General features: G+C 40.6%; 4 protein-coding genes across 5 annotated transcripts; 3 read left to right on the top strand and 1 right to left on the bottom strand.

The window, feature by feature from the left end:
- The first annotated feature begins 1,316 nt into the window (after window positions 1-1,316).
- On the top strand, window positions 1,317-6,720 carry LOC143334530 (interferon-induced GTP-binding protein Mx-like). Its single transcript, XM_076753358.1, has 12 exons — window positions 1,317-1,564; window positions 2,077-2,214; window positions 2,351-2,505; window positions 3,797-3,935; window positions 4,092-4,290; window positions 4,386-4,464; window positions 4,558-4,680; window positions 4,811-4,952; window positions 5,159-5,317; window positions 5,417-5,493; window positions 5,578-5,832; window positions 6,263-6,720. Exons 1-12 carry the CDS (start codon window positions 1,378-1,380, stop codon window positions 6,515-6,517), a joined length of 1,908 nt encoding a protein of 635 aa, XP_076609473.1. The 5' UTR covers window positions 1,317-1,377; the 3' UTR covers window positions 6,518-6,720.
- A 2,252-nt stretch (window positions 6,721-8,972) lies between these two features.
- Window positions 8,973-14,230, top strand: LOC143334502 (interferon-induced GTP-binding protein Mx). Its single transcript, XM_076753325.1, has 12 exons — window positions 8,973-9,241; window positions 10,300-10,437; window positions 10,564-10,718; window positions 11,681-11,819; window positions 11,908-12,106; window positions 12,209-12,287; window positions 12,378-12,500; window positions 12,639-12,780; window positions 12,855-13,013; window positions 13,131-13,207; window positions 13,329-13,595; window positions 13,712-14,230. Exons 1-12 carry the CDS (start codon window positions 9,055-9,057, stop codon window positions 13,934-13,936), a joined length of 1,890 nt encoding a protein of 629 aa, XP_076609440.1. The 5' UTR covers window positions 8,973-9,054; the 3' UTR covers window positions 13,937-14,230.
- A 2,550-nt stretch (window positions 14,231-16,780) lies between these two features.
- On the top strand, window positions 16,781-20,303 carry svbp (small vasohibin binding protein). Its single transcript, XM_076753314.1, has 3 exons — window positions 16,781-16,918; window positions 17,441-17,575; window positions 17,727-20,303. The coding sequence occupies exons 2-3, from the start codon at window positions 17,462-17,464 to the stop codon at window positions 17,811-17,813; spliced, it is 201 nt and encodes a 66-aa protein (XP_076609429.1). The 5' UTR covers window positions 16,781-16,918; window positions 17,441-17,461; the 3' UTR covers window positions 17,814-20,303.
- fbxo2 (F-box protein 2) lies at window positions 20,291-26,173 on the bottom strand. Of its 2 annotated transcripts, none has more exons than XM_076753297.1 (6): window positions 26,090-26,173; window positions 25,070-25,140; window positions 22,677-22,803; window positions 21,480-21,572; window positions 21,257-21,395; window positions 20,291-20,811 (listed from the first exon to the last, which is right to left on the bottom strand). In XM_076753297.1, exons 2-6 carry the CDS (start codon window positions 25,104-25,106, stop codon window positions 20,677-20,679), a joined length of 531 nt encoding a protein of 176 aa, XP_076609412.1. In that variant the 5' UTR covers window positions 25,107-25,140; window positions 26,090-26,173; the 3' UTR covers window positions 20,291-20,676. The 2 variants fall into 2 exon arrangements, with proteins under 2 accessions (XP_076609412.1, XP_076609419.1); XM_076753304.1 differs by having other exon boundaries at window positions 25,070-25,135; window positions 26,090-26,163.
- Window positions 26,174-26,238: the final 65 nt, after the last annotated feature.

Raw genomic sequence — 26,238 nt, 5'->3', positions numbered from 1 at the left:
AAGTCCCCTTTGAAACAGATATATTTTCCTGAAACAAAACCAGTACTGAATCCTGTAAAATACTTTAAGGATTTTACTTGTTTTGCCTCTCTATATACTCACGTACTCGTTCAGACATATTGCAGTGATGCAAACAGACAGTATTATTCATTTGACAGTAAAACTTCCCTGACAAACCATAATGTAAGAGTTGCTCAGTAGCTTCAAACTGCTATTAGATTGGAATACTACAAATGAAGTCAACAATCACAAAGGGTTCACTCTTAATTGAATTAGGTAACGACCACTTATTGCTGTCACTACGTTTCACATAATGGCAATGTGTAACTTAACTGAAAACATTTTATCATCGATCTGTCATGATTTTTGTATCATCTCCAAATAGAGTCAGTCGGCATGGCCGAGCGGTCGAAGGCGCTCCGCTAAGGCCGCAGTCTAATTCTGATATTTTCAATATTTGCAAGCCTGTCTGGTAATTTAATGGTAATTCAAGATTTCATATCATTTATATTCTATCACAGTCACCTGTTTTTTCGGTGGCCTGCTCACTCCACTAGATGGAGTGCTTATTGTGAATCTTTATGCAACTGTGTTTCGAAAGGTGCTATATAAATAAAGAATACTTATATTAATCAGAGCGCTCACATAAGAACACACTTACAGAGCACAAATATTTTTGGGGACTTTATGAACAATTCTATGAGATGTAGCCTGTGGGAGGGCATCTCCGAATTATCTAAGGTGAATTCACTGTAAAGATAATGTTAACGAGTTCATCCATAAACCCACCCTGGGCTGCATCTGTCACATGAAGAATTGCTTTATTCATGAAATTGCATTGACAACACCTAAACGGAAACACAACAGAGAAAGAAGACAACGAAACGAAACCTAAGTCTAGATGTCTCACACCCTGTTCTGTTGTTGTTGTTGTTGTTGTTGTTGTTGTTGTTATGGTTGCATCCCTGTAGTGTGTTGCCTTTGCACAGTGGACTTTTTCTGATTGTTTCCGTGACTCATACAGCCTGAGGTATACGAGCAAGTCTCAGCTGACTGGATTACAGACTTAATGCAGGGATTGCAGTGATTGTTGTTTTGATCATTACGGAACAGGCGTAGATCGGTTTGTGTTAAATCACAATCATTGATGGCACAATGTCAGGCCAACCGCTCAGCTCATCCACCCACGAGGTCGGTGCCGTTAGATGGCTTCACGTGCGTTATCAGTTCACCCATCCATAGCAAACGAAACGAAACCAAAGACAAGGAAACGAAACTTAGATCAACTTTTCCTGCAGCTTCCATCCGACGCACTCCGCGACTGCTGCTCTTCACTCCACACGGACGAGTCTCAGCAGTAGACAAGAAGTCATCACCATGAACACTCTGAACCAGCAGTATGAGGAGAAGGTGCGTCCCTGCATTGACCTCATTGACTCTCTTCGCTCTCTGGGTGTGGAGAAGGACTTGGCGCTGCCTGCTATCGCCGTGATTGGAGACCAAAGCTCGGGGAAGAGCTCCGTGTTGGAGGCGCTGTCAGGGGTGGCTCTGCCAAGAGGAAGCGGTAGGACATAAACATTGACTTGATAAATGAAAAAGACGACAAAGCATTAAAACGTTTTTGTGTCCGTCATTTATCATCTCTCTGTTTTCCTTAAAGGATCCAGCAGGAATAAGTAATAGGTTAACTTCCACAGCGGAAATGAAATCACAAATGTTGAGAAAAGTTGTGAAATCCTTTAAAAACTGCTGAATCTTGACGAAGTCACAGCCAAAAAAAAAACAAAAAAAAAACATGGGGAATGATTTCTAGTAGTCTTTCTTTGTCCTTTTAGACGTCCTCGTATTGTCACTGCATGAACAGAAGCGCATCAAAATCCAGGCTGCGGTTGTCTTGATTTAGCTTAGCTCTGATAGGTGACATTAGTTCAGGTTTGCGTTTGATGCAGCAGACCGCTGGTGGACCAGTGTTACACCAGTTCAAAGTTCACTTTAAACCAGCCCAGTTCTATGCTGAGATATTGTCTCAATGATCTGATCCAACTATACAGTGGATTTCACTTTGATTTTCTTTAGGCATTGTGACAAGATGTCCTCTTGAATTAAAGATGAAGAGAAAGAAAGAAGGAGAGAAATGGTCCGGAAAGTTAAGCTACAAGGACCACGAGGAAGAGATGACAGACCCTGCAGTCGTGGAGAAAAAGATTAGAGAAGGTACAGTATACGCCATTCTTAAATGTCTCACTCAAAAACAACTTACTGAAGGAGGTGAGGTGGGGTTTTATGTGCTTGTCAGTGATCAGCCCTCCCATCCTTTGAAATCATCACACATCATGTCTTTTGTCTCCAGCTCAGAATAAAATGGCCGGTGTCGGGTCAGGGATCAGTGATGACCTCATCAGTCTGGAGATCGCCTCTCCTGATGTTCCAGACCTGACGCTCATCGACCTGCCCGGCATCACCAGGGTGGCTGTGCAGGGACAACCGGAGAACATTGGAGAGCAGGTATGGTTGTTCAGCATTCAACTTTGGTCCAGTGTAAAATATCTTGCCAACGATTGGACAGGTTTTTAATGAAATCTGGTACAAACAGTCATGGCCCTCAAATGATGAATCCTAATGACTTTGCTGATCTCTCAACTTCGAATTATGTTTTGCCTTTTGGAACTCCTATAATTTGGAGACTTTTGTGAAGGGAAAAGATTAATGTGTCTTGTCTTGTCAGGGCACCCATGAAGCTCACCTGGTAGAGTGTGCACCTCGTGTACTAAGGCTGTGTTCTTACTGCACCGGCCTGGGTTTGGTTCCAATGTACGGCCCTTTGCTGCATGTCATCCCCTTTCCACGCTGCCACTCTCCCCTCTGGCAATAATGGTGAAAATAAAGTACTATGTTGCCATAGAGTTAGTTAGCTATGAGCTCCAACTTGAATCCACTAGAACTTTTGAAGAAATCTGTTTACATTTTGGTAAATTTGAGTTTGGCTTGGGTTGAAAATTTCCCCATTTTGGAAGAGGATGACGGGAGCCCACACTCTAATACATTATAGTAGCATCCAAGACATGCTTCCTCACAGTGAGATAGTACACAGTGGACGAGCCATTCATTCATTCATGGTGGAACAAGGTTTGAGGGAAGAAAAATCCCACAAAACTTGGAGCTCTATAAAGTTATTCTTGAAAGCATTGCTGGGTCAGGTCACTACTACAGGTAGCAAGCTAATTAACCGGACATGCTAACAGTTGTAACATAATTCAAAACTGATTAAAATGCAGTTCAATTCATTCCTTTTACATTTTCTCTTGTATTTTTGGTTTTGAAAAGGCTGAAAAAAAGACACCATCCTCCATATATACAATATTACTCCTAATATATCCCATGCACACCGCTTCATCATGTGGACAAATGCAAATGCTTGACTGGCTTACCATGCCCAGCTGCTGAGCTGTGACTGGACAATCACTGTTCAGGATCCTGTAATGGTCAGTCATTGACGACATACTTGAAACAACTGAAATAAGATCTTTTTTGGCCACATTCTTATATTTTGTTGCACAACAAGTTGTAAGAATCTAAGATTTATCTCCATTTCTAATCCATCCAACAATTTAGTTCTCTTACATGTAATGCCCACTACAGCCTCACAAGACCTTTAACGTGGGTAGAGAGCTTTACTCTTGTAATAATGTATTTGTTCATTGTTTGAGTACCACAACCCCAAACAGTCGTTACTTGATAGCTGTACAGTTTGTAACTGTATATGTATAATTGATATAATATAAATTCATACTTTCAGATTAAAAGACTGATCCAGAGGTTCATCACAAAACAAGAAACCATCAGCTTGGTGGTTGTTCCATGCAACGTGGACATAGCAACCACAGAGGCTTTAAAGATGGCACAGGAAGTCGATCCGGATGGAGAGAGGAGTTTGGGTAAATAGAATCGTTTTTTGTGAACTGAACTCTTTTGTGATTCAAATGTCAAATATAAATTCAAATTACAGTTACATTAATGCCTGTGAGAGCCTGTTTCTATGGCCAGACTGTGTCCACTCAGTCTGTACATTGTTAAATTTCTCTCTCTCTCAGGTATTTTGACCAAACCTGACCTGGTGGACCAAGGCACAGAAGGGACAGTGGTTGACATTGTCCATAATGAGGTCATCCACCTGAAGAAGGGCTACATGATCGTGAGGTGCAGAGGTCAGAAGGAGATCACAGATAAGGTGTCTCTTGGCGAAGCAATAGAAAAAGAGAAAGCCTTCTTCAGAGATCATGTGTATTTCCAGTAAGTTCATTCCTTTGAGGTAATTATGCAAACAGTGATTTGCAGTTTGACAGGTTGTGCAGCATGTACTCAGTAGCTTTTTATTTTCTCTTGAGGATTCTCTATGATGAAGGTCATGCCACTGTTCCTAAACTGGCTGAGAAACTCACCCTCGAGCTGGTGCATCATATCCAGGTGAATACTTCTTAGTGTTTCACCTTAACAGTTCACTGCAGATTACTTTGCGCACATCACGCGGTGAAGTTTTGACTCCTGTGTGACTTGTAGAAATCTCTACCTCGACTGGAAGAGCAGATAGAGAAGAAACTAATGCAGACTCAGGCAGAGCTGGACGGATATGGCAACGGACCCCCACCCGATGCAGCTGAGAGGCTCGTGTTTCTCATTGATGTGAGTTTACTTGACACTTTTTACACTTCTAAAATACTGCACCTTCAACCCAAAAGTCGAACCAAAGTGATTTGAGTGTCTGAAAAAATTCATTTACCCTCTTTTTTTACATGAACCTGTTATATTTTAGAAAGTGACAGCATTCACACAAGATGCTGTCAACCTCACTACAGGGGAGGACCTCAAATATGGAGACAGGCTCAATATCTTTTCCTTACTCAGAAAAGAGTTTCTGGTATGGAAAGAGATCATAGACCGCTCCGGGGTAACATGTAAGTGCATCAACACTTTCTTTTGATGTCTTTGCTGTGACGTCTGTACTAAAAAACTGAATCTCTCTTGAGTAAGATAGTAAAACATTAGCATCCTATTTTAAATTTGAAATGATGGTCACTTTTATGTTTAAGTTTTGCTCCAGACTGCAGAAATGACCCCCGCCAAACAAGTTTTGATCTACATCTTTTCTTCCGTATTGCAGTCAACTGGAATATTGAGAGAGGGGTGGCTCAGTATGAACGAATGTACCGTGGGAGAGAACTACCAGGCTTCATCAACTACAAGACATTTGAGGGAATGGTCAAGGAGCAGATCAAACAGCTGGAAGAGCCTGCTGTCCTGAAACTCAAGGAAGTGGCAGGCATGTCTTATCATGATGCTACAGTAATTGCAGACTGGATATGTAATACATTTGAGTTATTTGATCTTGTTCAGTCTGTCTGATTTTTGTTTGTTTTAGAAATTGTGAAGAAAGAGCTGTTTAAGGTGGCACAGAGCAGCTTTGTTGGATTTCCTAACCTCATCAGAACAGCCAAGGTGTCACTTTGATTTACCTTTGCAGCTATGAATTAACATTGTTGAATATTTACTGACACATAGATAAATGTTTATGTCCTTCAGGTGAAGATTGAAGCCATCAAAAAGGAGAAGGAGATCGTAGCAGAGTCCATGCTGAGGACTCAGTTTAAGATGGAGTCGATAGTTTACACTCAGGACAGCACGTACAGCAAGAAGTTAGGGAAGAGGAAGAGGGAAGATGAAATGACTTTCTTCGGTACTCTACAAGGGAACAAAGGCCCCAGCGGCACTGTGAGCAGTCACGACAGTGGGGCCACCCTGAAAGAGATGGTCAAACACCTTAAATCCTACTACCAAGTATGTCATTTACATGTTGTATGTTAAATAATACATCGCACACATTGTAGATACTTTATAAAGCTAGGAAAGAATTTGAGCTATATAATTTTCAAGAACTACTGTAATTTATTAGTGTAATTGTTTAAGATAGCTCAGTCAAAAATAGCCAAAATGATAAACTCTCCAGAGGCAACAATTTAAAATCAGTCTTTAAGTTTTTCTTGAATACTTAAATCATAATGAAGTTATAAGTAATCTATAAGTAGTTTATTTATGGTTTAGTAATGATGCTACTGATCATGATGAACTCTTTGTTTCATTTATAATGAGTAAGTAATCTGGTTGGTCATGAACACATACGTACTTACCAAAGAATTAATTCAACATTAATAATTCATAGAAATAATCTGTTTTTCTATGGAAATCAAACATGTTATCTGAATCACAGATTGCCGGCCAGCGTCTGGCTGACCAGATCCCCCTGGTGATCCGCTACCAGATGCTGCAGGAGTCTGTCATCCAGCTGCAGAGGGAGATGCTGCAGATGCTTCAGGACAAGGACAAAACCGGGCCCCTCCTTCAAGAGGATTCTGGCATTAAAACCAAGAGAATCCACCTTCAGAATCGCCTCAAGCGCCTGTCAAAGGCACGCATTCTGCTGACCGACTTCAGTATGAACACATACAACTTCAGCACCACATAACTGCAGTGCAAACTAGCTTCGTAGAAGTGTAACATTTCTGTGCAGATTTTTATGTTTTTCAGTCATTTAATGTAAATATAAAAGTCAAATAAAGACTCGTTATATTATCACATTTTATATCCATGTCTCATTAGCTTTGGAGATTTTTCAGTCATTTTGCTTGTATTTCACAAATATTTCAAAACTTTTTATTCCATGTCTAAAAAAGCCCAAAAATAAAAACACATATACAATGCTTGTTCATTGTGCTTTTTGCCATGCATGAAACCACAAAGGCATCTTCTAACCATTATGCTAAGAGTTATAAACAGTAGGGAGGTGTGTACAGTGTGAAAGAAACAAGTTAGCAAATAAAGGAAATGATATTAGAGGTTTGCATAACCTACTCATTGATAACAAACTGAAAACATACTTTACATTTCTCTTGTATTGCCTTGATAAAGAATTAGATTAGATATGTTTATTGACTTTTGTGCTTTTTGAAGAAGATTACCATTGATACATTTAGCATTAAGGCAGGCCTGTTAAACAGCTGTGCATACAAACAAAACACAAACTGGAGACAACTGTTAGTACTGTCCACAGAAGCAGGTGGAGAGCCAGGGTTTAAATACTGGAGAGCAGGCAGGTAATGGGCTGATGAGTCTCAGGTGTGCTCAGGTGATGAGGAGGCGTGGACAGGTGGAGCCACTCCTGTCAGTGTGACCCACCCACACAGAGAGACAGGGAGGGACAGACAACACACAGGGGAAAAGGAGACAGAAACACCAGGAAAAGGGGAGGTTTCTGTTTCTCTGTTGTACACTTGATTTCTGTGGAAAATGACATGAGCACTAGTGTAATAATTTTCCTCATTATTACCATCTCTTCTTACGTAGTTTTTATTTTATTTATTTATTTATTTATTTATTTAGTTTTTTAGGGTGAAAACATGATGACCATAAGGGACAACGTCTGGGTTCATGAGCACATGGTCATCTCATGTGAAGACTAACCCAAGGCTAATGTATTAGCTGGCTAAGAAGTTACACTAACAAGCTTGGTATGGTGAGCTCAGGCACAGATATCTGGTGACTAGTACTAACAAATGCATAAAACATGTATGCAATGTAATGTATATATGTGTGTGCATGTATTACTGTGCTATAACCCAAGGACACAAATTTCTGGCAATATTGTAACAGGTAGATTTAGGACCCAATTGCAATACTACCAGGACACAGGTATGGCTTGTAGCAACTTTCATTTCAGGCTTGGCAGTGCAATGAGCAACAATGTAGTTCAGTGATCAGTTCAATGGCCTCTCAGTGGAATACAGATACTCTTGAAATGTTTGGTGAGCCAAACATCAAATCACAGGCAGGCAAAGACCCAGGAAGTGCACAACATCAAATTTCAGAGTCTGTAAATGTTAGTCAAAGGTGAACAAAGAATCCAGGAAGTGCAGGTCGGAGACTCGTGGTTGGAGACAAAAGGCTGAGGTATTCATGGGGAACAGGAGAACAGACGTGGTCAAAGGCAGGCAGGCTAGGCAACAAGAGATCAGTCCAATAGTAAGTGTTGGAGAGTCTTAGACGGAAACAAAGTACAGTTGGGCCCTGAGTGAGGGCGGGAGAGCAGATTAAATACTAGACTGATTCGGAATGAATCTCAGGTGTGTGATCAGGTGAGCGGGCAGGTGGGTGCGGCTGGCAAGGGAGTGAGAGTGGAAAGGTACTGAAGTACCAATACATGTAGAAAAAAGTACAGTATGTGAGACGCAGGGAAGACTTTAGCATAAAAAGTACTCAAAGTGAAGTACAAGTACCTCAAAATTGTATGTAAGGACTTGAAAAATGTACAGTCACTTTCCACTGATGCCAGGTCAAAAAACCCTTGAAAAACATTATTAATTAATCCTAAAATAAAGACAATAGGTCCGTACATGAAACTGAAGTAAGATTGGAGTTTGCAGTCATAGCTCAAGTGTGATGAGGAAACTTGTAGCCTCCAGGTCACACGCACTGAGAACGGACTCGTCTGTCTTAAAACAAGGTGAATTTTATTTGAGGGCATAGAAAAACATGCGGGTTAATAGTAAAAAAGAGTTGATATGCATATAAAAAATGATAATATTCTTTTATTAAAGGCTGATTAACAAACCACTACAATCTTTGTACTGTTTAAAAAGTTTCTGTATAAAGTAAGAACACTTATGTTGAACAAACTAACAGCCGAGATGCTCGTGAGCTGATGCTGATGAATGGCCAGGCAGATTTTTAAATCAAATGTAAATCCATGTAGGAACAGTAACTCTATCTCACCACATGGCACGTAGAACAAAGCATTACAGGTCATATTAATATTTTTCTCCCAGTAGATGATTACATCCGCGTTCAGCATGCGCTCAGTCTCATTTCCAGAGAAAGGAAAGTCGAGGAAACGAAACTGAACTCTATCACTGAGCTGCCCGAAGCTTCCATCCGACGCACTCCGCGACTGCTGCTGCTCTTCAGTCCACACGGACGAGTCTCAGCAGTAGACAAGAAGTCATCACCATGAACACTCTGAACCAGCAGTATGAGGAGAAGGTGCGTCCCTGCATTGACCTCATTGACTCTCTTCGCTCTCTGGGTGTGGAGAAGGACTTGGCGCTGCCTGCTATCGCCGTGATTGGAGACCAAAGCTCGGGGAAGAGCTCCGTGTTGGAGGCGCTGTCAGGGGTGGCTCTGCCAAGAGGAAGCGGTAATACTGAGAACAATATCTATCTGTCTGTCTGTCTGTCTATCTATCTATCTATCTAAAAACAGGATGACACTCGAAACAATAAAAAAAAACAGAATAATCCATTATTATGTAAAGATGAATTGAAAGAAAACACAAATGGAAGAGAGCAGAGATACAGTTAGAGTGCAGCAATATTAAAAAAAAAAAAAAAAAAAAAAAAAAAAAGTGCCAAATTTGCAAGAAGAAAAATAAAAATAAACAGTAACAGATCAGCATCAGACGATATTTAAAGCTGCATTCATTCATTTTTGGCCATGGGGCAGAAGAACCACAACACTCTGCCCTGAGACATATTCACGTTATTAAGTTGTTTTCTCAATGGAGAGTTTTGTTTTCATTTTCCTTTCAGCTCTGTTTTGGTCTCCTCCAAGTAGCTGAGGAAAGGATTTATCTTGCTTGATGCTCCATAGTGTTCACCACTTCAATTTTGTCCATCTGCCTTTTGGGGCAGACTTCTAATTTATAATGTAATTCTTTGTGACTATGGCTCCATTATCAACTGGAAGATCGAAATCTCAGAACCTGCATGGCTTCAAGGAAGCTCTTGGCTGCATCCAACTGCCTCCTGTCAGTCATCCGAGAACTTTGTGACTTCTGCTTTTGCTTGTTTTTATAGTCTTGATGAAACGAATCATACAAATGGAGATAGCACCCTAGATTTCCAGTCAGTCTCCTCTCAAAGGCATCCACGGTTTTGCATTTGGTTGTGCAAACAATCAACTTTGGAATGGTGTGGGGGACTCTTCCACACCACCACCCAAGCGGACTCTAACGACACAGTGCATATTAATGATTGCTAACTTGATGCAGAATGAAAACATGTTTCACATGACATTGACACGCTGGACTGGCAGCTCCATTACTTTGGCCTAATACTTGGTTGACACAGCTAGATCTCACTTTCATGAAGATGGTATCTGTGTTTTGTGAGACGGCATACTGCTTTTCATAATTTCACCAAGCACACTTGATTTCATGAATTTTCCCCTCTCATCATTCGCTCTTTTGTAATTCAGGCATTGTGACAAGATGTCCTCTCGAACTAAAGATGAAGAGAAAGAAAGAAGGAGAGGAATGGTATGGAAAGATAAGCTACCAGAGCTATACAGAAGAGATAGAAGACCCTGCAGATGTGGAGAAACTGATTCGACAAGGTACAGTATAAGTCATTCTTAACCCCTATCAAAAGCTAAGTATTGATATAACTTAACTATTTTAGGTTTTAGCAATCAGCACTTAGATCCTTTGAAATCATCACACATCATGTCTTTTGTCTCCAGCTCAGGATGAAATGGCAGGGGTTGGATCAGGGATCAGTGATGACCTCATCAGTCTGGAGATCGCCTCTCCTGATGTTCCAGACCTGACGCTCATTGACCTGCCCGGTATTGCCAGGGTGGCTGTGAAGGGACAACCAGAGAACATTGGAGAGCAGGTAGGCTTGTACCGTGTCCTGAAAGCATGCTGTCAGCAGTTGTCATACAAAGAAAGTATAGAAGTTGTTCTAAGCAGGGGTGGGGAACCTAGTTTCTATCAAGGACCGTTTCAACTTTCAGAACATCCTTTGAGTGCCACTAAATTATTGAACACATACATCACAATAACCTCTGTGATGACTGGAACTGCTTCTCTTTGGTGAGGTGTCTGATGTCAGATGGTAGTGAAGATGGTGATGATGATGATGTTAGCTGGTTTTCCAGGTTTGGGTCAGTTTTGAGCAGAACTGTCTTTGCAAGAGTCAGTTTTGAAAAGACCTGCTCTCAGTAATAGTTTGTTGCTTTGCAGCTCAGTGATTTCATGTTGTAGGTTGTCAGGACATCAGCTGGTTCATCATTAAACTGTTTAACAAGTATTATCAGTTCCTTTTGTTTACTTTTCATCATTTTTCACATTTGAAAGCCGAAAGCTGAGAAGCTGGCTGGGGCTTCAGTGATGCATTGAAGTGACATCAACCATTACTTACATGCTGCCTTCAGGGATCACTCAGAAGGACATGTTAGTTTATTACTTTGTCATTTTCTTGTATTGCTGAAAAAAAAAAAAAGTTTTTTGTATTCATGAATTACCCCACGAGCGCGAAAAGTATCAGGAAAAGTATGAACAGTGAGATCAAATTTGGCCTCTGTGCTTCCCACCCCTACACAACATCTCATGAATTACTTCCCACATTGACCATTCCTCTGACGAGACTCTCCAGTCAAAAGGCCAAAAGCAAATAAGACTGCCATGAAAATCACTGACCACTTTTATCCCTTTGCAGCCTCATAGGGGCTGGTCGCAAGGCTGTAGACTTTTTGTCCTTTAATATTCCTTTAATATATGAATAGAGTTGCCTTAAGCACAACTGATAATTGCACAATTTCTAACCTGATGTACAATGTGAATGAATCATTTCAGATTAAGAGCCTGATCCAAAGGTTCATCACAAAACAAGAAACCATCAGCTTGGTGGTTGTTCCATGCAACGTGGACATAGCAACCACAGAGGCTTTAAAGATGGCACAGGAAGTCGATCCGGATGGAGAGAGGAGTTTGGGTAAATAGAGCTGATTTTCAGAAAGGGCCTCTTGGCCAGGTCACTTAATTTTTCGTTTGTTCACTTTCTGTCTTTCTCTCTGTCTCAGGTATCTTGACCAAGCCTGACCTGGTGGACAAAGGCACAGAGGAGACAGTGGTTGACATTGTCCATAATGAGGTCATCCACCTGAAGAAGGGCTACATGATCGTGAGGTGCAGAGGTCAGAAGGAGATCACAGATAAGGTGTCTCTTGGCGAAGCAATAGAAAAAGAGAAAGCCTTCTTCAGAGATCATGTGTATTTCCAGTAAGTTCATTCCTTTGGGGTAATTTTAACAAACATTTTCATGGTGATTTATGCAGTTGTACATGTAATGACATACTCAGCACCTTTATTTTCTTTTCATAGCACTCTCTACAATGAAGGCCATGCCACTGTTCCCAAACTGGCTGAGAAACTCACACTTGAGCTGGTGCATCACATTGAGGTGACTTCTTACTGCATGACCTAAAGAGTTTACTATACCTTACTTTGTTTACTGTAGGCATTTAAGTTTTAACCCCTGTGTGATTTGCAGAAATCTCTGCCTCGACTGGAAGAGCAGATAGAGGAGAAACTAGCACAGACTTGTGCAGAGCTGGAGAGATATGGAAATGGGCCCCCATCAGATGCAGCTGAGAGACTTGTGTTTCTCATTGACGTGAGCTCCCACTCTCTACATCACATTTGCCTGGCTACAAATACAAATGCTCAGCACCATCTATGAATTTTATATATTTGCTGAATAAACATAGAACACCTGTAAACAGCTGTGTCTGCTGTCATGTGTGTGCTGCAGAAAGTGACAGCTTTCACTCAGGATGCCATCAGTCTGACTACAGGAGAGGAACTCAAGTGTGGAGACAGACTCAACATCTTTTCTACACTCAGAAGAGAGTTCGGGAAGTGGATTGCCCACCTTGACCGCTCAGGAGAAAACTGTGAGTGTAGCATTTTGATGTGGTCGACAGCTGTCTATCAGCGGGACTCTGAAACATGTGTTTCTGTATTGCAGTTAACAAGAGGATTGAGAGAGAGGTGGAGGAGTATGAAGAGAGGTACCGTGGGAGAGAACTGCCGGGCTTCATCAACTACAAGACCTTCGAGTTTATGGTCAAGGAGCAAATCAAACAGCTGGAAGAACCAGCTGTCAAGAGACTCAAGGACATTGGAGGTATATGACTGAATATAAGACAGATTAAATGTGTTTTTGCTTATATCATACAGCCACACATGGAGTGCTGAGTGGAGATCATGTTGCTGTATCTTTTTGTATTTCTATTTCTTCCAGATGCTGTTAGGAAGGTGTTCATTCAGCTGGCCCAGAGCAGCTTCACTGGATTTCCCAACCTTGTGAAAACAGCCAAGGTAGCCATCTTCTAAGAGTTTGATGGTGACATTCAGATAGTCACTGTCAGCATTTTGGCTCTCAGAATTTAAATTGCTTCATTTTGGGAGTGTTCATACTCACCAGAATCTTATTTTCTAGGCCAAGATCGAAGCCATTAAGCAAGAAAAAGAGTCCACAGCTGAATCCATGCTGAGAACCCAGTTCAAGATGGAGCTGCTTGTTTACTCTCAGGACAGGACCTACAGCAGCAGTTTGAGTGACAGAAAGAGAGAGGAGGATGAGGATGAAAAGAGTGGCTCACACCGTAGTGACGTGCCAACATTTAAAGTCAAGACTATTGTGCACAGCATGGATAATCATGCAACACTTCAGGAGCTAATGCTGCACCTTAAATCATATTACAAAGTAAGTTTTTATGTAAGACAATGATTCATGAAGAAAAGCAACGACAGCAATGCAGAGGGTACATTTTCAGTAACGGGGCTGTTAAGTTAAATGTTTCTTTATTTTTCCTCATTCAGATTGCCAGCCAGCGCCTGGCTGACCAGATCCCCCTGGTTATCCGCTACCAGATTTTGCAGGAGTCTGCCGTCCAGCTGCAGAGGGAAATGCTGCAGATTCTTCAGGACAAGGAGAATTCAGAGATCTTGCTGAAGGAGGATCTTGACATCGGCAGCAAGAGGGCTGCTTTGCAGAGTCGCCTTAAGCGCCTCACGCAGGCTCGTGCATACCTGGTGGAGTTCTAGAGGGGCTCAAGGGCTGACAGCATGAGTCTATTGTACCTCTTTCATTTGTCAAATAGTGTAGTACAGTAGTGGTTGTCGGATTGTTATAGTATAGGATGTAATAGCTATGTGAGAACAGGTCAATGTCATGCATGGGTCCATGTGGAGTTGTTTTAAATGTACTGTAACATGTATTGCCATTGCACAACTTTAATTGGCAGCAAAATTTGATGATGCTGTATTTCTGAGACAACCCAAGTTCAGTTCTTGTCAGGAAACTTTGATATCCCAAGAAAAGATTGTACTTCTGCTAATTGAGCTGCATCTCACGTATGAAGTGTTGAATATAATGAAGGTTTAGTGTGAACATTTGCCCCTGCTGCTCAGAGTGGACAACTGTGCACATACACTGAAATCAAGAGTTTTCCACTGGGGACAGAAGGACATGGGGACATTGATAATGGTCGCCATATTTACAAATGAACTCTGGTTGTCAGGTGATGCTTTAGAATGGACAGAATCAGAATTCAAGACAGAACACATGACATGACATCATAATGTCCATTCTGAACCAAGTGTATATATATAGAGAGAGACGCTTTATTTCACCAGAAGATTTCACAGTTTTCACACCGACAACACAGAAATCGTTGTATCGTAAGACAAGTTCAAAGAACCAAACTGAGCGATCCTTGAGCATCAAACCTTTTCAGTAAGTACTTCAACAGCACTGACTGTCATACTTTCACATGCAGGAACAGATCCAGTTACATCTGTAACAATGCTTTATATTTTATAAATTAATTATTACTTTTTCATGTTAAATCTTATTCTGCCAAGTAACTTGTAACTACAGCTGTTACATACATTTAGTATAGAAAGTAGAATTTATGCCTCTGAAATGTGTGAAATATAAAGTAGTAGAAAATGGAGCAGTACCTCAAAACTATACTGACTGAAAAACATCACTGATATTCAGATCTTCTACTGAAGTAAAATTGCTAATACCATAATGTGCAAATACTTCATTATACTAGTAAATGTTCCAGCTGCCTTCAAATCTTACAGAGCTAAAAAAAAAAAAAAAAAAAGAGAAATGTCGTGTTAAAAGTAAAAGTTCTTGAAGCTCCTTTCAAAGACTCAAATTATGTATTATTATTATCGATGCATGAATGTGTAGTATTTTAATGTTGGAGCTGGTCCACTTGAAGCTAAATTTAACAACTCTATATGTTACTGAGTCGTTAAATTCATGTAAAATCTATATCTGTAAAATAACTATATCTGCTGCATAAATGTTTTGAACTAAATGAGTATAAAATGCTCTATACTATATGATGTTACTCCCCATGAAAGTGTCAAGTGTCTAAAAAGCAGCTTTCTATCAAATTGTGTGACAGGAGTCCAGTAATCAGACAACCAGTTTCTTCTGGCGTAGATCAGGGACAGCAAACAGCGGGACAATCGTCTCTGCTCCTGAGATGGATTTCAGAGCAGAGGTCGACCGTGCTGTCGAGGAGATGGAGTGGGGAGAGGTGGTTTTCACTCTTGAGGCGGCCATCTATGACCTGTTGGCCAACCCTCCACCTGCTCCATCGACACCTCCTCCTCCTGTTCCTGTTGGGCTGGAACTCAACATAGATCAAGAGTAGATCAATACCTGTATTGATACACATACAGATACAGATGAAGGTCCAAAACACATTTGAATCTAAAAGCTACAGTTCACAGGTGGATGTTACTTCCCCTTAAAGATCAGCTCATTTTTCATTCACAGTTGGATCTCAGTTTTAATCAAGTCAGGACTCATTCAACGCTGCATGAATGCTTTAATAACTGGTTTAGCTTTTGCCACTGTGGACACATGACCTTCACGTGAAAACACACTCCTGACCTTTGACCTTTGTCACCCTCAGCAGAGACATTCAGACATATTATGATTGTATACCTCCCCGTGGCAGATTCCCCACGTGTGTTTTTCCTCCACAGATGTCACAGCGGTTCATTCAAACAGTTCTTAGTGTTTATAGGGAGGGGAAATCCTGACACCTGGTGGACAGATGACATCGTTGCAGCTCATCTAATCACCTGTTTTGTGTGTGTGTTGGTGTCTCCAGAATAACAATGTAGCAGTGGTGAGGCTCCCTGATGGAGCTGTCTGTCTCTCTTCATCTGTGTAGGAATGGAAAGCTGTTGTATGAGCTCCCACAGGTTTTCCCTCCATCTGCCTTTGCTGCTGCTCCACTCATCACCTCCAACTCAGAGGAAGTTTGCTTTGGACAGTTTGAATCAAAATGGATGTTTCTCTTTTTTCCTGACTGGCTCTGGATCTGTGGCTGTGCTCACCGACAAGCCAGACTCACCATCAAATCACAGTCTTCTTATATTTAATTTCTGTCAGCTGTTGTTTGATTTTAGGTGTCTCTTGGTCTGCCAAACATGTCTGCATGAATATTATTAGAATCAGTGTCTGTTAATGGCTTTAATGCACAGCACAGCACAGACAAGGTTACATTTAGACACGTCTTGCCCTAACGTCAGGTTGGATGCTTCAAGAACATTGTCCACCTAACTGGCCTCCCTTGCTGACCCTCAAATCAATAAATAAATTATTACATAAATACTTTATGTAAAAAAAAATGATGCAATGCTGAACATATTATTATTATTATTATTATTAGTAGTAGTAGTAGTAGTAGTAGTAGTAGTAGTAGTATATCATTTTGAAGACATAATGAATTCGTGAGGGCAGAAGTACTCCAGATTCCACAACGCTGGATGGCGGTAATGCGGTAATCCAGCAAACCACCACGAACGAGGTAAAAGCGGAACCAATGTCACACAGCCGGAACCTTTATACAAATGCTTAACGCGAAACACGGAGTTGTTTATTCGTAACACCGTGGGACAGCTGTTTTGACCGTAGCTAGCCACAGCCAACTTTCTAGTTAACTTGACGTTCATCAAATTATTTAACTGTTTCCTGCTTTTCGTCTTTCACGTGTAAGTGCGCCATTATCTGGAATGAAAATATTATTGTTGGTTGAATTGTGACTTAAAAAAGTAAACCACAGCTAGCTCGCTAGCTAACATTAGCTAACAGGGCAAATGTGCGTCTCATGATTAAATTGGCTAAATAGAAGAAATACATGCTTTCCATCTGGTCACCGTATCTTACTTATCTTAGAAAATACCTTTTACAGACGTTGCTATTACAAATTTGGTGGTACTGACGTTTCTTTTGGTGATGCGTTTTGTGAGTGTGTGAATTAAACGTAACATTAAGTTAGTTTAAACGTCATAGTATAAAGTCTCCCAGAAAAAGATGGAGAAGTGCATGAGGCCATCAGTCACATCACTTCTGAATGCCACTGGCACGTCTGTGTGCTAGCAGTATGCAAATAATGTAAAGCAAACCGCAGGGCTTGGTGTCGGGTTTACCTCAAAAAAATTTAAATAAATAAATAAAAATCTCTGTTGTTTACAGTAAGTGATCGACTGAGTATCATACCTTAACATTCCCAGGTTGATTGGAGGACTGTGGACATGGAGCCTGCCTGCCGTAAAGACAAGTCAAAGCTGAACTCAACCCCGACCAGAGGAGACAGAGCCAAGCAGAAATCGGCCCAGCAAGAGCTGAAACAACGACAGAGAGCAGAGGTGACCAACGTCACTATTTTTAAATCTGGCACTCACACTGTGTGCTATCCTATTCCCCAAGACATTCTGCTCGTGTGCCAGATGTATTATATGTCAGTCAACCTCTCAATCCTGTATAATCAACTGTGTTTGCTCTCTGCTTTATTTACAGATTTATGCCTTAAACAAGGTGATGACAGAGTTGGAGCAGCAGCAGTTTGAGGCCTTTTGTAAACAGATGCAGTCACAAGGAGAATGAAGAGTTCCTGCTTATTCTGCCTTCCTCTTTCATCTGAACCAGGACCTGGTAGCCTCCAGAAACACCGTGTACGCACACTATGAGCAACACACAACCACATACTTCTACTTATGTTCAAGAAGACAATCTTTGCTCTTTTACTGGTTCAGATTTCTGATTCTCCATAACTTGAATATGTCAGACAGTGTTTTTATAATTAGCTGATGTGACCGTTAACTGAAAGCTTTGTAGGTAAAAAATGTCCAAACAGAAAGCAGAGTTGCATATTTCCTACTGACACATTAAGTCACTGACCTTTCCTGTGCTGAAATATCAACTTTTGTTACACTAGTGTAAAAGTTAAAGTGAGCTTGCGTGCTCTTTTTCTCAGTACTGTCAAGAAATTGAAGTTTTGGAGCTTTAAACTCAATCAGCACTTACACACAGCAGGCCTTCAAGACTGGAGCCAAAGCACAAACACCTCGCTGGTTTTCTAGGTTCAATCTCATGTGAGCAAGAAAAAAAAAGCGTGGGTGATGATGCTTGTGTGTTATTTATTTCTGTAATACTCTTGTTCGGAAATGCTGCAGGAAAGGCACTTGTCTTTGTGCAGTGCTTCAGTCCAAAAAGTCGACATATAAAATATTTTTGTTGACACAATGAATGGACATTATTGGTGTAGTTTAGGGCCAGTGTGCACTCTGAGCACTTGTCTTGTTTAAATAAGACAAAATGAAGTGATTGGAGGTCGATATTAATTGAAATATTACTTTTGTTACCTTATTATTTGGACAAGGTGCAAATGTTCTCATACTTATTATATCTTTGTTGTGCACATTGATGTAGATCTCAGTTATTCTCTCTTATTGTCCCAATATGTGGATCGCTTATATTGTTAAGCAGCAACACTGAGGCAGCAGCTTATGATGGCATTGATGACAGTACTACAGAGACCTCACCGTTGTTGGCTAGAGGATCTAAATGATGCAGTACCACACTGTCGACTGCTGGCCAGGATAAAGACAAATGTTAGACTCGACTGACAAAATACAGCTACTGTTGACAGAGTGCAGTTCACAGCCACAGACATCGATTTAAGTGTAGACAGCGAAAAAAGAAGTTGTTTTGCAGTGAAGATAAGCAATACTAACTGTAGCTTGAACACAGACAGTTGTCTTCATATGCCAGTGTTATTGGTGTTCACTTAGAACGCTGTCTGCGTTGTGTGCAGTATTAACTGGTCTGCTCATGAATGATATTGTATTTCATTGTCATTTTCACAAGTTTTGCAATCTAAACAACAACTTTTTTTTGTCTGGCGACTGTTAAATATTTATATTTAGTGCAGTATGACATCCACTTTCACTTGAGTTATGCAATTTTGATTTAATGAAAATAAAAATGTGGGCGTTTTTTTACAACGTGTTCTTATGTGATAGTGTCTACATGTTGTCCACATACTAAAGTAAAATAGTCAAGTAATGGCTGTGGTTACGTTACTTACTGTCAGCTCATTATATCTTCCATTGTATCTCCTGAGCCCGGGTCTTCAGATGTCGCTTCACTAATTCAGGATAACATGCTGTGAACAGGCTAATAGAATCCTGGTGATTCTCTTCCAGCTAGTTTGGGTCTTTGAACACCGTTTGAGAAATAATTTGTCAATCCCGGATGCACTTATCTTTAACAACAGTGTGCTCTTATTTTGAAACAAAGGCAAAATGAGTAGAGTGTTGAAACCATTGTCAGCATGCATATTTTTAGCTGAGTGCTGATCAGTTTACTTGACACAGGTGGGTTGGGAAGACACCCAGCATGCATTAGGGAAATAGACTGAGTCTTCTTATGTGTTGTTAACAATCCAATAATGTTTTATATGTAACAGTCACAGGAACCATTTTTCTTTGTAATGTGTGCTTTAGCTGTTGATATGTTAGTAAGTACTCTGTGTTAATAATACTTCTGTGCTTTTACTGAAGTGGGAATTTGAATGCCGGACTTTTACTTGAAATGAAGTACTTTTACATTAATGTATTGTTTCTTTTATTCAAGTAAGGGATCTGATACTTCTTCCAACACTGTTTGCTGTGGAACTCTCTCTTTGGTGGGACTGTCAACAACTCATAGATGCGAAAAAGGGCATTTGCTTTTTTGCAAATGTTGCATGCCAAAAAGGGGAATATTCAAGTTAAAACTACAAGTACCTTGAAATTGTACTTACGAACAATACATGAATGATTGTACTTACCTGTAGTCACTTTCCACAGTTGTGTGCCAAAAAGCTATTGTGACCATATGTGTGACTGGTAATAACAGTCTGCGTGTGCTTTGCCTCATTTCTTCAACCACCTACAGTCATTTTCTTGTAGGTGAGGACAAACCACAACCACATGATTGAACCCTGCGTCTACAATAACAATTCAGTCATCTTGGGATGGCGGATAGTCACTGTCTGTTGAAAAGATCTGAAAATATAAGGCCAACTTGACAAAACAGGCATTGATGTAGCCGACAATTTATTTAATGATTTTAATTTCAATTTGAATGATCAGTTACTTGACTACTTACATCACCCCTACCCACAAAATATGTCATTTAGTTTAACACCAGGGTAAGTCACTGTGCAGAGTGAATAGACCTTAATTAATGACTGTGTTGCAAGCGGTAATTTTAATATTTTGAGGTTAGTAAAGCTGAGGTGCCACCACAAGTTTTTCTCCCAAAATTGCAAGTAGGATCTTCATAGCAGCAGCAGTACGTTTCCACAGCATGAGCAGCATTGTGCATGATATACAAAGGTGTAAGGTAAGGGCATAAGGCAAAGCTGGTCCTCTTGAAACCTCAGGTCTTAGGTCCCTTCTCCTCTCACTCTTTTTGCTCTTGCTCAGACCTCGACAATAACAGAGCTCCCAGTGACACGGACTCCAAACCAGCCATCCCAGAACTTTGTGTCTTGTCCTCCATGTTCGAAGGAGATGTAACGCATTCCAGGGCCATAGTTAGAAAACGTATGGCTGATCTGGAGTTCAAACAGAGAGAAAGTGTTTTAGTAAATGTTCTAAAACATGCCTTTATGTGGCAGTAGCCTCTAGTGGTCATAGTAATTTTGACAGAAGGAGAAAATCAGTTTAACAATCAGTGTTTAACCATGGCCGTGGACATTGTACGATTCCATTTTATTTCTACTGTTTATCTCATGATCGTTGCAACAAAAGATAAAATAATTGCCACAGTGATCATTTTTTAGTTTTGCTGTGTTTTGGCCTCTGACAGGCCTTTACACACGTTAAGATGTCTCTTTCCTGAAATCTGGCTAAATCTTAACTGTAGCGTTTTCACAACATAAACCGATTTATTTTCACCAGTGATTTGTAGCTGTTTTGGATGGTGCAGAGTCATGATACTCAAAGACCCTGTACTCAAAGAAGAGCCCAGGAGTGTAGAGTGCATTCCCCTCTATCTACCTGTTTCCAAAAGCAGTTATCACAATCGGGATCAAGAGTCACCGGGTCGGGTTTGAACTCCTGTATGACCTCATGATTCTCATCCAGTAGACACACAGTCATTCGGTAGGTGCAGCCACAATCACTCCTGCCAGAGTACCTGCAGGATGAGACGCCCGTTAATCAGTGATACTAGTCACTTAAAGAAGCTTTGGAAGTGTACATCGGTCCACCTCAGTCTTACCAGTCTTCCACTGTGACAGGAGGCTGGGCATCCAACTGCTCCAAAGAGAAACCCTCCTCTAACAAGTCGATCACCTGTCTCTTCAGACACAGCCTACAACACACAGTTTGTTAGAAACCAGGAGGATTGATGAAACAGTCAATACACTTTGACATGAAAATGAAATGGAACAAACTGAGAAACTGTATAATGTTTTCTCAAATAACAGCTGGGTCTTAAATAATGGCCGGGGCCTAGGAGACATAAAAACCAAGCCCAACCCCAAAAACCAAGGTGGATAAAGAGTGCACACTGCAGATGTGTGTTAATGTCTGTGTGAATAATGTGTGAATGGGATATTCAGTATATTGATGACACTAATAAAGTATAGCTTGTTGCATTGGTGTGATGAAATGTATTTTCCTTGCCTGTTCTGTCCAGTAACTGGATGCAGGAGCTGTATGTGTTTTTATACATACTTCTCGCCATTCTTGATTAGTTAAGCATCATCCTCAACCTTCTATCCATCTGAGTTTGAGCAACATAATAATTGTTTTGCTATTTTGGAAGATCAAATCCACTTCATAATTGATCCAAATTCAAGACGTCCATTTTGACCCTTTTCTTCTTTCCCACTCCATAACAGCTCAAAGGTTTGTCACATGGAAGGAAGCATTCTACTCATTGCAGGTGTATTGCCAAATATTTTGGTGAAATTTGTTTAAAAATGAGATGAAATAAAAATGTGTATTCAATACAAATTACAGCAAGACATTGAATACCACTGCAGGCTCACATTTTGACCTACCTTCTAAATGGCCCAAGTTTTATGTTAATAGGAGTGATTGTTGCTTAGATATGCAACCCTTTCCGTTTTGACCCCTGTTGCTGTTCTTTTATAACTTGCAGTCTTTAATAACTTTTGATCATCACGGTCAATAGATTCTATGTGCAAACTTTTATGCAGATCAGACTCAGAGTCTTGGGGGACTTGACATATGTGGCCCCCAGCCCCCTCTGGCTTGTTCCCTGACAAGAACTGTGGTCATATGCATTCCTATTGTTTTTATATTTAATAATGATAGTGGAACCATTTACATTTGTTAAGATATTGTTCAATTTCTTTTTTATTTATTTATACCTATTGTTTAGAGACAGTTGTTGAGTAGATACGGTAAATGCAGTCACTTGACTTCACATGCAGTAATCAACACTTACTCAAAGGAGGTTGCAAAGTATTTTGTCACTCCGTCATAGCAGAGGTCGTAGCCACAGTCTCCTGGCATGTCCTCCACTTTCCACTGACTCCCTCCATTCTCTGTCAGCTCCCAGAATTCCAGCTGCTCTGGGTGGGGAATAGCACAGTGTCTGTCAATAGTACAATTACGTATTTCCTACTATGTACACTCCCAAGTTTTTACCTTTTTATTAAGTTTGACCAGCAACAAAAGGGGCTCAAGACCAGAACTGATCCAGTTCCATTTTTCTCCAAATGTAAAAGGACTTTAGGATTGACAAAATAATCTAAGCCCAAGATCCATTTACTGTCTTTTTTCAGAGTATTGACCACATCTTAAGGGGCTAGGTGATCAACAGCATGAGATGGTTTTCAAAGTCAAAAGAACAAACATTATCGACAGACTGTGAAGAAGTAACAGCTCTGACGGCATGTCAAAAACGTCCGTGTATTATTTTGCATCTACTGAAATTAGCATGTTACTCAGCTAGCCCCAGCCATCCTGTCTGTATTATTACTTTGTAATATTACTTTGTACCTCACAAGGCCATAGTCAGATACTATAGCTCACTGTGGTTTCAGCTGCGAGATGTATGCAATAAATAAACAGTAAATTGTCAAGAAAGGAAATATTCTTACACCTTCTTTCTTTACAGGTTGTTTGCAGTCACGTGACATTAAATTCTGACGGAGGGCTAGAAGTGAAAACTGCAATTGATGAGATGAAGGAAATTCTTACTGGTCTAGTTTATATGAAATTATGAGAAAGGTACACACAGAAAATCAGAAGATATGTTGGATGTGACTTTCACGTTTTGAAAAGGAGCGAATTTTCAGCTAAACTGAATGTTTTACTGCTATTGAGGCTGTAGATATAACAACTACCTGCTCATTCAGAGTTCTACTCCAGAAACCAAATGAAAGCACATAAAAGTATGGAGGCATGCAACTTTCTTGTTAGCGGTTGGGTCGGTATCAAAGTGCACCAGGATGACAGTTGTTTTGTTTTTTCAAGGGTGCGTCAGTTTTATTGTCCTGAGCAGCAAACTTTCAGTGCCACGGTGCTGAATGTTGATGTTTGCATTTTGACGTTTGCGAGGTTAACCACTCGCAAAGGTCCAGTGAAACATCATGAAAGATGTGGATCTTCTCAAAACAAGACAGGGTAGGTTATTTATGTTCAGCTGTCTTATATGAACTCGTTAATGCCGATTTAACAGGTGTTAGTTGTGTTGCTTGTAGCCATTACTTTCAATCTTTCACCCTAGAGTTAAAACAATAGCTAATGTTACACAATTTCCACCATTAGCCGACTCAGCTCCTCCCGACCTCAGACAGTCAACAAGCAATTTTTTTCCCAACATTTTTCAGATCAGTTTCTGTTTGGTACTCAGAAAAAGCTCCTCCTGATTACTTGGTTCGATCCACCTGAGCAACCGTAAACTATGTAAAACATAGGCAATTTGAGGGTGTGTTATAATGTTTCCTATGCAGAAAATCACTTCTGGCCCTCCATCTGCAGTTTGCGCCACAAGAGTGATGTCATCTGCAAACAACCTATTAAACAGACAATATACAAAAATAAATAAATAAGTTTCTGTCTTTTCTCTAACTAAGAAAGCTTAATTACCTTGCTAACTCAACATAAAATACATTCAAATACATTCATTCAAACTCCCAGAAGCAAAATAAAACTCACTTAAAACCTCTTGTCTTTCCACTGTTCCACCAACTCTGGTTTGGTGGAAATAAACCCTGAATTCACCAAGATGTGAAAATCCCTTCTGCTGATGATGCCCAACCTTCCTCTCGCTCCTCTCCCACCTCATGCCTCTCCTTTTCCCAGCCTGCCATAGCTTTGTCATCCCTGGAGTAAGAGTCCTTGATGTAGATGCTGTAAATCACCTGTACTGTATTCCCTGTCATCAAACTGGCCTCAGTCCATCTTGGAGTCTGTTCAGTCCTGATCAGGCCATGCTCACAGGGTGGCTGCTGAGCCTGGTTATATTACCCAAGGTGTAAACATCAACAGTCCCTCAGTGCTTCAAGCTCTCTTGAGCTGGCTCTTGAGGCCAGTGGCAATTGGTCCATTAGCAGCACAGCTAACTGAGCTAACTAGCTGATGGCAGCTAGTAGCCAAAATTAGCAAAAGCAGAGTGCAGTAAGCAGCGATTACACTGATTATAGGTTGTCCCCAATTTGTTTGAAGTGAGTTTTGACAGATGGCGAATTCTTACACATTGTAAAACCTAAAAAAAAACAACAAAAAAAAAAACAACACTGCCATGGAAACATTTGTGTTAGTAGCTGGAATACGCAGTAGATCCACCTCTGACCTAGTCACAACTTAGATGGTTGCGAATCCTCATCTTACCCTCTCCACTGGGATTCTTCAGCAAGTTTCTGGCCATGGTTGCAATTTATACAGAAAGGAGAGGGCCTGCACAGGAGAAACAGGAAACAGCAACATGGATCAATAACTGTCTCTGCTGCAGTGTCGATCAAACAATCCGGATCCCGTCTGCTCCCACCAGATTTAGTTAATTCTAAACTGCATCTGCAACCATGTCTTCACGTTAATGTCTCAAACACACATGCATATACAAAGGCAAACAACCGACTGTTTTAGAACAACTGTTTTGTAGGATTTAAGATAAATTTTAGTGGATTTGAGCAATTCTTGGCTACACAAATATGCAGCTACTGAAAAGCATAGTGTTTGATGTATCAGGGATGAAGAGGTCAAAAATAAAAACAGCCTGACCCAGTTTGGGACTCTGGGTCGAATCTGGGACACAGATTCCAAACCTAAACACTAATACCCCGCATAGCACAATAAATGAGGCAAAAGCCACCCCTCTTTACATGCTCAATAGGAGGTATCAGAGAGGATCAACCAGTCATCAGATAGACATCAGTCAGCAGGAAAACAACCTGGGATAGCATGAAACTGGTTCAACGGGATATTGGAAGGCTGTTTTGAGTGTGCCGCAATGTAGACACTCAAATGTAATTTACTTGATTTTTTTTTTTTTTTTTTTTTTTTTAACTTTCTAATTTCTATATAACCTATATGGGTCTGTAACATTAAAATAACTCACACAAACAATAATAACTATTTGAAAAGTGGAAATAGCAGTTTTGGTTCTTTTTAGAGATTTGTCTGTGGAGGTCTACTTTATTTGAAGATTTTTGTGCATTAAACACTACTTAGTTGCATGTTTTTGTCGCATTTCACAGCTCACTGAGACTTCAGACTGAAACTGCTGAGTCATCTGCCTCTGCAGACTCAAAGTCATCATCATAAAAGATGCAGTACATGCACATTAATGTCATGCTCTACTGTATACCTTCTGCTCTGTGTCAATACATAAGGAAAGCAAATGTTACTCACAGGAGGGGAAAAGCAAGTGCAGTCTTCTTCTTGAGCTCCTCTGCAAGATAGTGACCTCGTGACGGTGTGGCTTTTATAGCCAGGGAGCCCACACACAAACAGTGAGAGAGAGAGGGAAGGGGGCAGGGAGGGAGAGGAGAAGGAGGAGG

The sequence above is a fragment of the Chaetodon auriga genome, chromosome 2, assembly GCF_051107435.1.
Source record: "Chaetodon auriga isolate fChaAug3 chromosome 2, fChaAug3.hap1, whole genome shotgun sequence".
In the NCBI taxonomy this organism is placed as follows: Eukaryota; Metazoa; Chordata; class Actinopteri; order Chaetodontiformes; family Chaetodontidae; genus Chaetodon; species Chaetodon auriga.
This window is presented reverse-complemented; position numbering and strand designations above follow the sequence as displayed.